General features: G+C 43.2%; 1 protein-coding gene across 1 annotated transcript in view; it reads right to left on the bottom strand.

The window, feature by feature from the left end:
* Nucleotides 1-12,988, bottom strand: part of hdac4 (histone deacetylase 4) — a gene marked incomplete at its 5' end in the record, with an annotated part of 136,698 nt that overhangs the window by 17,691 nt on the left and 106,019 nt on the right. Inside the window, 2 exons of the mRNA XM_083776737.1 lie at nucleotides 6,444-6,577; nucleotides 9,875-9,993. Of these exons, the coding sequence (XP_083632863.1) occupies nucleotides 6,444-6,577; nucleotides 9,875-9,993 (253 nt within the window). The remainder of the gene's footprint in view (nucleotides 1-6,443; nucleotides 6,578-9,874; nucleotides 9,994-12,988) is intronic.

Here is a 12,988-nt window from a genome sequence, read left to right as displayed (position 1 = left end):
TTCAGTATCCCAGTCTGAGCCTTAACAGTCATCATAGCTGCGACCTTTTAGTCACTGGTGGGCACGGCGCGGGTAAACAGATTAAGGTTATTGGATTAAAGCAGTGTTTGTCTATTTCTCCTCAAAGCAAACCTTGGTCCCAGCGTGGTGCCATTCCTCGCCTCTGACAGGTCTGGCGTGGCGCAGAGCATTCCCCTTCAAGAGAAACATTCTGGAAAGGTTAATGGTGGTTTAGCAATGTACCCGATCACTTAGACCCAACGTTCCGGCCTGGCCCGTTTGTCCGCAATGGGGGGGATGATGCCTTTCAGGCTTTTGGAGGTGGTGGTGGGCTGATAAGTCGCGGTGACCGAGTTTTATTTGCGTGATCTTGCGTTATTGTTCTGTTTGTTTTGCTCTCTGTCCAAGAGAGACATGGAACGGAGCCATGTTCCCTTTTTACGATTCCAAGAGCTTATTTATGTCTTGGTTTGTCTGCAGGGCTGGAACAACAGGTCATGTCCAGAGATGCACCTCGTACTAACTGCCAACAACTGATTCCTCCACTCTAAACCTTAATACAATTTAGCCTGTGATCCAACACCCTTACATGTATGAAAGAGGAAGAAAAGCTAGTTCTATTTGGAATCTTGATATGCTATGCTATACAGAAGGGGTGCCCAAAAGGTAGATCAAAATCTACCTGTAGATCACAAAGGCTGTGCAGGTAGACCACATGACATGCCCCTAAAGAATCATAATCATAATTGAAATATAAAAACAAAAATCACAAAACCCCTCTTTTTGGCATCTGCCACTTAAGGTGACTTGATTGATTGATCAAGAAGCTGCCTTCACGGCTTTTAAATGTTGGAAAATGTTTTAAATTCTTTATTTTCCAGAGTCAGTAGCATTATAAAGAACCTGAACACATTCTACTTCCATATAGAATGGGAGGAAGGCTTTTTCCCCACTATTTCACAATCCAAGTGTGCTTGTCTTACATGTAACGCCAGCACCGTTATTTCAAAGCTCCCTTGGGTCATCAGTATACAGCATGCGGGCGGCTATTAACATCTAACTGTAGCATAGACATTGTACTGTATATGACACCATACCCCAAGACGTAGTTGTCATGGCCCTACACTACAGCCTATCAGTATTCACAGTCCTGACATCTCTCCAAGTTACAGTAGAACCTCAGTACATATCTAGATGAATTCCTCCACAGGGAGGACCAGGAAAAGACAGAAACTAAGCCAGGCATTAACTGAAGCGTGAGCCTCAAAAATAAGAATTCTTGGGTTTTTCCAGATTAGTCAGGGTAAAAAAATGAAATCTCATTCCTCTATGTTAATCTTGGCAAGTAACAGAAACATACATCTCATTAAATACATTACTTGTGTGGGTGGCATGTTTTCGTTCTTACATTAATTTGACTAGTCATGCTTTCATGAAGTTATTATCCTTTCCGAAACCCAGCAGGTATAGCCCATTATACTTTGAAAAGTGGATAGAGAGATATACAGTATAATATTAGTTTGACTAATGCAGGGATTAATAACCACACATATTTACTAGATTAATGCTTACTGTCCTAGTATTCAGGAATGTAGTACATCTTTGACCTTACAGGCTTATGCAAAGGCTCGACTTATGTAACTTAGATAGCATTTTATGTAGACATAGCACTATATAGTATATGTGCATAGTTTCATTATATAGATATATTCCACTGTTACGTTCTTAGCTTACGTATGATTCATGATAATAATTTGTATGTATAAGATGTATTGCCATGTTGTTGTTCTTGCTCAATGTACGTCACTCTGGATTACTGCTAAATGCCTAATTGTAAATAGTTTGAAGATCTCCTCTACATCAGAACCTAGCCACATTCTGAAAATGTTATTGATTCAACTACTGCAGTATAAATAAGTGATCTTATGTATATAACTGTGAATATACTCCATTCCAAAACATTTAATACACATCTGATGCTCAGTGATGTCTCTTACTTGCACAATAGAGACTGAGGAAATCTACCTTGTGTACTATATATTTGATATTTTATAGTTTCGTTGTCATTTGCTTTTCTTATGCATACCTTGAAACTGCAATTTGTGGAAGCTTGTATGGAAAATAATGCACCATTTTACACCTGTATACTTGTGATGTGAGAATAAACATGGACACTGAAGTTGGGGGTTGGAGGCCTAGCCTCATTCCTGCAACTGCTTGAGACTGTGTCGGCTATTGGCTTTCGACCGAAAATCAACCGATAATTCCCAGTAGGTTACTTATTACGCCGATCTTATCTAGCCGATCGGCTCGTCTGGAGCCTACTGGCTGCGATTGGCGTTGATGACACGTTAACCGATCTTATCGGTCTATTCAGGTCTACTGGACATGCTGGGAGCCTAATGAAAATGACAAGCCTCCTCATACCCTCCCCTAAACTTAACGGCAAGCATGTCGCAGCGCGGTCCTAATATTAACGCATGTTCGCCAACCTTAATCCTGTCGTTTTTTTAATCAGTCGGCAGGGCATGCCCATACTCGTCGAAAACAATCGTACTGATCCTAAGTGATCAGTCGAATCGGGTGGACGAAGGGACTTAACTCCCAGTTATTAAAACATTGGCTCACGCAACTTATCACCCTCTAATTGCAATCATATCCCATATCAGGCTGAAAACAAGCCAGGCAGAGCTGGTCACGCTATATGCAATGTGAGGCTGTATAATAGGAACTATGGCCCCACATGCATCATTAATAGCATTCTGAAGGCCTCGCAGGGCAGAGCATAATGGCTTTAGCAGGTAGCCATTCCCAATTATGGCGAACACTCCGAGAGTGCTTGTGGCTGGGCCTGGAGCAACACTTAGGGAGACTGCTCAATTTCTCAAAATAAAATGAACTTCATACAAACACTGTCAGGCTGGATATTCAATCTTTTACATGCAGTTCTAAGTTTAGCCACTGACCGTTGCAAGTCTCGTTACGGTCAAGTAATTGTAAAAGGAGTTCCTTACGACTTTTCGGGGATTCGGGGTAAGTTAAACCTAAAAGTTGTCGTAGTACAGCCAAAAGAACACATCTACAATCTAGCAACGCATCACACCATGACACATTGTTAGCTTGTAGATCTGTTCTTTTTGGCAAATGACATCCTAGCGTGATGGAGTATTGTAAATTAAGCTTATTAAGGCTAAATTCAAACTGGCCTGGAACAACCTTTATTGAAAGAAAAACAATTTCTCCATTTTATGACAGGATATCCACAACTGGCCTATGAGGCGTATGAACTGACCAAACACGCACCGGTCCAATCACTACAAAGGTGGCTATATGGTTTAAGAACAGAATGAGCTTTCTTACACGTCAGCTGCAAAAACAGGTCTTGATTTTTGCTTTCCATATTTCCATCTTAGAAACGTTAAGATGTATATGTCTTTGTTTCTCGAGTTGTGGTTACTCTAAGTGTCAACCCGAGGGAAACATACTTTGTCACGAACATTGGTTCTTCTGTGAGTACGCGAGAAGTGATCAGTCACTGGAAATAAAGGGGGAATAAACAGACACACGGTGAAATCAGGAGTGTTCATTACATCCTGAGGGTTAAATTAACACCGACCGAACCCCTAGCTGAGGAACGTGCCATGCAGAACAAATCTATGTAGCGCACATTAATAACACTAGATTTTTTTAACTCACCTATTAGCCTACAGTTTATTAAAAGTAATTCAACTGTTATTACTTCTTCTGTAATTAGATTTGGATAAGCCAAAACGTGAGTGTAATGTACACAGTGCACTTATCATGATTATGTTGCTCAGCAGTTGCACTCAGAAGGTTGGCGTGTTTGCTCAGACCGATGAAAAATGTTTTAGGGAACATTGGTTAACACACAAGCGGGCACCCACATTCATGCTCACATCATCTGCATAATAAAATAGTAAAACGTGTGAATTTATCAGTGTAACCAAATGGACTCAAGAGTTAAATTGACACTTAAATTGGATTTTACGGTGTATTCTTTGGACTTCGCTTCGGCTTCCATACTTTCCTCTTCCTACCACAAGTGGTACTGCAGTACAACCAAAACAAAGGATACAGTTAATCTTAGGCCGATAATACTGTATGAGGAGAGAAAATGAGCCTGGGGAGATCTTCCAAGAAAGCTCTCCAGAAAGCCTCTGCATTTGCTATCAGGACAGGCAGAGAGGATGGCTTTTAGGAGCAACCTCTATTATCGTGTGCCATGAATCACAGAGAGACGGAGATCGCTTGATGGGTACAGGCTTTAGTTTAGGCCGACAACCTACCTCAAACCCTAACCGCAAGCACGGAGCAGCACATGTTCGACCGCATTTCCAACCGTTGTTTCAGCATGTCGGTAAGTTGGTGTGTCTAATCTGCGTGTGCAATGCATCCCCGCTTGATTCCGTGCTCCTCCACACTTCCGCAATTAACCTTCTGCCTAGAAATACTCTCTGCGAGAGTGCGTGTGGAATGACTTCCCCCGTCAGAGCGGTAAGGAGTATGAAAATGGAGATGAAGATGGTTTTGGCTCGGATCGTAGTAAAGGAAGGATGACTAAGCGATCCTCGTCTGAGTCGTCTTTCACTCAGCGCTGTCGGTGCCAAATATCACTTTTAGCTTGGCCCGTCTCCGCACCGATGTCACCAAGTCAAATACCCAGGGGTCATCAATATGTCCATACACAGACAAATAGTCCATAGCAAAGACTTGTCCTTGACCATGGGTTTTTCTGTTTTACACACCATTATAATGTAATTAAAATTATTCAGTAATTGATCAAAATTACACTTATTTACTACGTCACTATATGGCACATTAGTCCAATTAGTACTAGTGGTTCTCAAATGTAGTCTGTGGCAAAAAAAAAAAATGACAAAAATGTCCTAACATGGCGATGACCCCTGTAAATACCCACAGATTACATTCACTCTGCCGGGTCAATACAAATTATACTGATATATCATCCTCTGCTTTCAGTGCCGTTCGTCCATCCTTGCTATGTCAAACATCAGATGGAGCCCACCAGTCCATTGTTCGGAAAACCTCAACACTGACAACTGCTCGTTGCATTCACTTGTACAGTAGCGCCGCTAGCACGTAAGTGATTTAAGTCAGGGTGGACAGTGAGGACAACATTGATTGGTACATGGATATTTCACTTGTAGTGTATAACCAGTGTTTATTATACCATCGCAAAAGGCCAGAGGGAGACAGGGAGTGCATTATTTTCAAATAACCACATGGCTGTGGTCTCACCACTGCTCAGCTACAAGCTGTGTGTGTCTGTGACCAACCTGATGCTCGTTGACGCTTGTTAATGCATCAAGGAAGGCAATTATGTTGCTGCACTGTCAAATAGGTCTACATCCATTCTAAGATAGCATCTTAAATAAAAGTAGCGCAAAAATGGTGAAGTATACATATGAAATTACTAGCTTGCGGGGGGAACTCCGGGCCCCGGCCCCATGGGTTTCTGACATGTGGCCCCCTGAACAATTTAGTTGAATAGCTCTGCTATATGTTATATTAACACACTTTGACCCCACTGGTCAATGAGTAAGAAGACCTAAAGCATGCCCTGCATTATGAGTCATCACCCAAAGTGCAACTGCACTCTGAAATCCTCTGAGAAATGCTAAACCAGTGCCATTTTCTCTCTTCCTTTTTTATTTATTTTTTGTTAACCATTTTTGTAAACGACCGAAACTTAATTACACACCATCTGACTATTTATAACACTTGGTAAATTCGAACACTGATTGAACGTGTGCAACCACAGAGAACCCAGCCTATATGGTGAGCTGTACTGCAAATAAATATCCAAGACATTTCCCTCCATTCAAGGAAACCATACAGGTGATTTATACTGAGTTGCGCGTCCACACAACGCACGCAATGTTCATGCGCTCAACAAAGTATAAATCAGTCTACGGTCAACGGGCCAAACGTATCGGGGAGAGGTTGTGGCTATTGCTCATAAACGTCATGGCGTGGGGAACTTCAAAGGCCGGCACATGACCGTCAGGGTTCGACTAAAACAGCGGGTGTTTTGTGTGCACATGAGTGAGTGCGAGTGTGTGTGTGTGTGTGTGTGTGTGTGTAAGAGAAAGGATCCTGAAGGGACTTGACTGCCGAATATTTTCTCGCTAGAACGAAACACTCTAAAGGCAACACAGGAAATATTATGCTGATCCACGCATGCCTTTTTTCAGTAATGCCCGGGTTTCACGTCCATGCAGCCTCACACACACAGGCACACAGGCACACGGGAGCCGATCTCCTGCTGCTGGGAGACAGAGCGCCTACGCTGGCTGGAGTTGTGGAGGTCAAGTGCTTTGCTCAAGGGCGCTCTCGAAAAAGCTGTGTTTTTGGCTAGAGAGAGAGAGAGCGTTCAGTTATTCACCACATTTCTTTCTTACCTCATTGCCCAGCAAAGCGGAGACGCAGGCTTCTGAGGCGTCACAGATGGCCGTGAGGTCGTGACCGCCCTCCAGGGCTAGCACCACCCGGCCGCCCGCCAGCCCCATCAGCTGCCTCGTCAGGTATCCGAAACCTGGGAGCACAGGAAATGACAGCAGAGACGGAGAAGGACGGGGGGAGGGTGGGGGTAGGAGAAGGGGAGATGATGGGAGGTGAGTGACGCTCTGGCTCAAAGTTGGACATGGAACAAAGAAAACACGGAGCGGGAGAAGGGGTTTCGTTGGGGGGGGGGGGGACTATTGCATCATATTTCTTTATGGAAAGAGAAAGAGACAGACAGAGAGACAGACAGGCAGGCAGGCAGAGAGAGGGGGGGAGAGAGAGAGAGAGAGAGAGAGATTTGGGTTTTTCTGGGGACCAAAAAAAGGGCATAATACAAGCCAGGTTTAATTTTAATAAATGCGGCTTTGGGTTTTGGCTCAGTCGCTGCCTTTGATGTTTTCCTTCCAGGAAGGAGGGGTTAATATATGCATTCAGCCATATACCGCTCTCTCTCTCTCTCTCTCTCTCTCCCCTTCACTCCACCCATGCTCCCTCATCCTCCAATCTCCCTCTAAGCCACCCCTCACACTCCCCTCCCCGCGCAGGACCCCTGGCTCTCGTCTGGAGATCTCCGGGATGGTTTTAGGGAAAGCTCTTTGCTGGCACGCCAAGGTCTCGCGCTCCGTGCACAAGTCAAGGAGTACAAAGGTATAAAACACTGACAAGGTGTGTGTGTGTGTGTGTGTGTGTGTGTGTGTGTGTGTGTGTGTGTGTGTGTGTGTGCGTGCGTGTGTGTGTGTGTGCGTGCGTTTTATTGAATGTTTATTCGCCAAATTTTGCTGAATGTTTGCCAATTATGACATGCCCAGAATATGGAAGATAATGTTCATGTGGTTAGAGCACATCAAGGACTTTTTCAGGTAATCTTTGACCTTTGCATTTGACTCTGATCATTCCAGTGATATGAATGGTAAGCGGAATGTGTGCCACAAAATAAACATTTTTTCAACGGACCGGTCGCCTACATAGTTTTCCTGAGGTTACATTTAGGAATATGGTTAGGTTTGGGCATAGTTTTACTGAGGTCAGGTTTAGGAATAAGGTTAGGTTTGGGCATAGTTTTGACTGAGGTCACGTTTAGGAATAAGGTTAGGTTCAGGCATAGTTTTACTGAAGTTACATTTAGGAATAAGGTTAGGTTTGGGCATAGTTTTACTGAAGTTACGTTTACGAATAAGGTTAGGTTTGGGCATAGTTTTACTGAAGTTACGTTTACGAATAAGGTTAGGTTTGGGCATAGTTTTGACTGAGGTCACGTTTAGGAATAAGGTTAGGTTTGGGCATAGTTTTACTGAGGTCAGGTTTACGAATAAGGTTAGGTTTGGGCATAGTTTTACTGAAGTTACGTTTACGAATAAGGTTAGGTTTGGGCATAGTATTACTGAAGTTACGTTTAGGAATACACAGTGGCCGGATTTGACCCGGGGCAAGCGTTCTTGTATTCATATGAATGAGATAAAAAGAGTAACAGTTGACATACCTGTGTATAGCACATAATGACCTGCTGGCATACCGACGTGTTGTTAATACCGAAGACTTTGGCCGGAAACCCAACCTCTCATGTTTCTGCACTACTTGAAGACCACAATAACACTAAAAATCTATTTGCTGAGTAAGTATAAGACAGATATTTATTCGGGGCTAAAATGTGAATTGCAAAGCCGTATAGCTGTTTCCAGCACTGCTCCCTGTAGTCTTGCCCCTTACGAGTTGAAAAAGTTCAGTGACATTATAGTCTCTGGTGTAACAAACATCCTGTCATTTTGGACATCATTGGCTGCACTTGTTCAGGCTTTGAAGTACCCTCTGGGTGGAGTTTGCACTTAATTTAAGATGTGCTTTCCTTTTAGCAGTGGCTCTGAATCAGCGGCAAGAAGCGACCTGCTCTTTCAAAACAAAAGAGGACGGATCACATAGCTTAACAGGGGAGAGTTGGTTTGGCAACACCGGTATGGACTACCTAAAGTCGATACTCTCGAACCCAACCCTACGTCCCTGTCGTGAAAGGTGGAAGCAGGTGAAGCTGACTAACAGGGCTCTGGTAACACTGTTCGATAATAATAATTATAATTAAAGTTGACATAACTTTACTTTTATTGCAACGTCACGTGACCAGGAGGATAGTCCAGCTGTCCTGAAACAAGCGCACCCAACGTGGACCACACATCAAATGTGGTTTATGAGCACGTGAAGGAGGTGCGCTCAGACGTTAGAGTTTAGGCGTTTTTTTATTCCTCTTTAAATGCATCAGAAACTATTCGACAACTGGAAAACACACAGCACTGTACTGTGTGTGGCTACAGGTTGGCACTTACACAGTGGTGGAAAAAGTACTAAATTATTTTACTCAAGTAAAAGTATAAATACTGCAATAGTCCGGAATTCAAAATGTACTTGAGAAAAAGTACAAAAGTATTGGCATCAAAATGTACAAAAGTAAAAGTACGGTACTCATTATGCAGAATGTCTAATTTCAAGTTTTCAAATGTATAAAAAAAATAGCAGATCAAAAATAGCAGATCTACAAGTTCACAATGCGTCACATCACGACACATTGTGAGCTTGTAGAAATTAAGCTAATTTAACTAATTTTCAAGTGGCCAAAGTGTATATAAGGCTGGAGTGGTTAATTCATGTTTTGTAATAATAACCACTGACGAAGGTCTTAGGACCGAAACGTTTGCTTTTTAATTGCACTTTGAGCACAGAGCACTTTATGAGCATGATAAAATAAATAAAAAAACATTTTCTCAGTTTTACTTCTATTTTCAATACGGTGAGCGAGACCACCGCTACCGTAGTAAAGTTTGAAAGAAAGAAAAAAAGGACGAAGAAAGGCGCAAGTTTTCTCAGTGCTTTTTTGTGGTAATAATAACCCAAATCTAGAACATAACTAGTAGTAACTAAAGTTTTCAAATAATTGTAGTGGAGTAAAAATATTAAGTACAATATTTGTCTTGGTATTGTAAATTGGAATTACTCAAGTAAAGTACAAATACCTAAACATTTGACCTAATAGTGCAGTGCTTACTGTAGTTACTTTACTCCAGTGCACTTACATTAGCCTGTACCCTCTCAGGGTACAGGGTTACAGTGCACTTACATTTGGCTGTGAGCCTGTACCCTCCCAGGGGTACAGGGTACTTACATTTGGCTGTGAGCCTGTACCCTCCCAGGGGTACAGGGTACTTACATTTGGCTGTGAGCCTGTACCCTCCCAGGGGTACAGGGTACTTACATTTGGCTGTGAGCCTGTACCCTCCCAGGGGTACAGGGTACTTACATTTGGCTGTGAGCCTGTACCCTCCCAGGGGTACAGGGTACTTACATTTGGCTGTGAGCCTGTACCCTCCCAGGGGCGGTGCATGACCTTCCACCGCGTCGAAACCCGACGAGACCAGCACTACATCCGGGGCGAACTCGTTGGCGATAGGCATCACCACTGTCCTATAAGGGAATAGAACACACACACAAAAATGTCTTTATATGCGACACGTCTTTAAATTGACACAGAGGTAGATTTTCAACTCAACTATCCGAGTACTATAGCTATGTTTCTGTGCTAATATTCCCCTAGTTCCCTGCAGTTCCCATCAGAATGGCCGCCGGGCCAACGTTTATGGGCCCCGAAACGAAACACATCAAAATGTATTTCTTGGGATACGAACCTGCAACTCAACCCACTCCAAAGGACAGTCAAAACCACAGAGTCCGATAAGCCAAGTTTTTTGGGAGAGACACAATTTCAAGATATTAACATTGCAATCAATCCGATGGGAATATAAACAAGGAGGGTTATTGGATTTTGCCAGCATAGTTCCATATTTCCACAGAACCACTACTGCAGCCACTGGAAGTGGAACCCACAGCTTGACAGACAGGGGAAATCAAGGGCCACGCGAAATGTGAATATTAAGAGCATGAGGATTTAAAAGGATCACAATGGAAGAAAGACACAGGCATTTAAAAATATATTATATTTCAGGGCATTTGGGTGGCGCAGGGCTAACGTTCCTAAAATCCTTCATGGTGCATCCGGCTTGGCAGGGCGCTCCAATGAACAGGATTGGCTGTGTTTGTGGGTGCATGGGGAGGTTGATCTCTGATGGTGCACTGAAGACTAAAGACGCAGGGTGACCACAACGCCCGTTTGCGAACCACTTGTTTTAACCCTTATTTTATACTTTAGCTATTGAGAAATAGCAGATCTACAAGCTCGTAGTGCAGCACTACTAATGCAAATCTTTGTAAATATATTCCTTCACAGCAAACAATTTTAAGTCAAACCTTTGCTTCTGGTGGGTCCCTGAAACAACATATTTTCAGATGGAGGTCGGCGATCACATACATAATTCTGGGGGTTCCTCGACATGAGCACCACTGACATACTGTAGAAACATAGGTTTTTCAGTAAACTGTCAATCTGGTCTCAGGTCTTAATGAGTCAATGTCAGCTGAAAAGAAGCGACTGGTGGTGACATTACAATGTATGAATGTATCAGAGGAGAGACGTGGTTGTCTACACTCTACACTCCAAACAGAGGCCAGCAGTGACAGGGACTACATGGAGGAATTGGTAACGGACAGATCAGCTAAATTGGGACAAAATTTAAAATTCAATAAAATAAGAACAAAAGTCAATACAATCTTTTTGGCAGTGGAGACACTTAACGTTAAGTGCTTGGTATAGGAGTGAGAAATGGAAACATCCTGTCTCCTTTGAAGGGAAAGAACAATTGAAGGTTAAAACAACACTTCATCTATATTCATGTAGTGAAATATTTTAATGTAAACCTCTTTATGGTTATCGGCTAGTACTGAACAGATGGAAAGCTACAGTACATGTTTCAAGTATATATACATTTTAATTAATTTCCAATGAAATAATTTCCATCAATCTATTCCAATTCAATGATTCATTCATTCTTTTAAAAATATTTGACTTCAGTAAAGAGTACTGACTGCATGTGTATCTAGGGGCAGGCATAATTGCACTTCAGGGGAGGAGTATGGACACATTTTAGTGTGTGTGCGCGCGCGCGCGCATGCGCGTGCGTCTTAGTCTGTTAATTATGGAAGATAATTCTAAAACTGAATGAGTGTGGTAAAGGAGACATCTGACACATGTGGTAGGGCGTTTTTTTGCGTGCAATGTGTCATTCTTTCACAGGAATCTAATCACTGCTCTAGAACGAACGATTCACTTTAAGTTGTGGTTGCAGTTTCCATTAATAGTAATACTCTAAGCTCATATGGTGACTCCATCTTTGACTCACCTAATGTGTCACACTAGGTTTGTGTGGTGTAGTGTGAGATTTCATTTTCCAAAGCAACTAAATTCAGAATTTTGTTTAACCACTTGAACCTCACACTGGGCAAGACCTCCGCTGTAGAGTGTATTTTTTATTGGCGGAAGTAGAGGGAACAACCTTGGCCAACCTGCACATCGGGGGAATTAGGGGTTCAGAGTCTTGCTCAAGGACACTTCGACACTAGCTCTGGGAGAGCCCGGGATCGAACTGGGAACTTTCCGGTTGCCAAGGTGTTACCGATGATACTAATGAAGGCTCTGTTCCATTGTGGTCAAACAGAGTCAGGGTGCTGCTATTGTGCATGTTGGCTCACTGGAAACACTCCAGTGAGCCACTGGACCCACTGCTACACCAGTGGGTCTCAAAGTGTCCTTGAGTGGGTTCCAAATGGCCCTGTATGGGTCTGTAACTCTGAGAGTGTACAAATGGAACCAAATAGACCCTTACAGGTCCATTTGGTCCATTTGTACGCTCTCAGAATTATGATGGTCCTTGAAATGATTTTTTTTTAAAGTTTGAGAACCACTGTACACTAAATGGAACAGAGCCTTAATTAGTATCTTTGGTAACACCTGTGAACTTAAGGAAGTAAGGAAGCGGCCCAGAAGTAGTTATTTTGTGTGCATATAGTCCTAATAGTAGTAGCAGTATTAGCAGTAACAGTAGTTTTCTTTTTTTAGAACATAAACCGATGGAGCGTATTACAACCTGGAAGCAGTACAATGTGGCATAGAGATCTGGGTTAGCATGATGGGCTGTCTGCACTGTATAATAATAGCAGGACTTCCCGGCTCGCAGAACCAGTGGCTCTCTCTCTCTTCGAGCGAGCAGCTGCGGGGACCCTACACTTGACGCAGGTTTGATTTTTTGGTCCAGGCCATTTGGGCAGGCAGTGTATTGGTGAGGTATGTGAGTGGCGGAGTACCACAGGGTTCCGCCGTAGGTTCCCTGTACTTTGCTGACCTCACGAACAACGGTGTTGGTTGGTGTGCTGGCTGTTGGCGGGCAGTGTGCCCCAAGCTTCCAAGACCGACGCTTTTCTTTTTCTTTTCCCCCATCCCTCGCTCACCGCCAAATTATAACCCTCGGCTCGGGCACACCAAACCACACCCCCACCACTGTACCCCCCC

Source organism: Protomyctophum parallelum (assembly GCF_964188405.1).
Source record: "Protomyctophum parallelum genome assembly, chromosome: 11".
In the NCBI taxonomy this organism is placed as follows: domain Eukaryota; kingdom Metazoa; phylum Chordata; class Actinopteri; order Myctophiformes; family Myctophidae; genus Protomyctophum; species Protomyctophum parallelum.
This window is presented reverse-complemented; position numbering and strand designations above follow the sequence as displayed.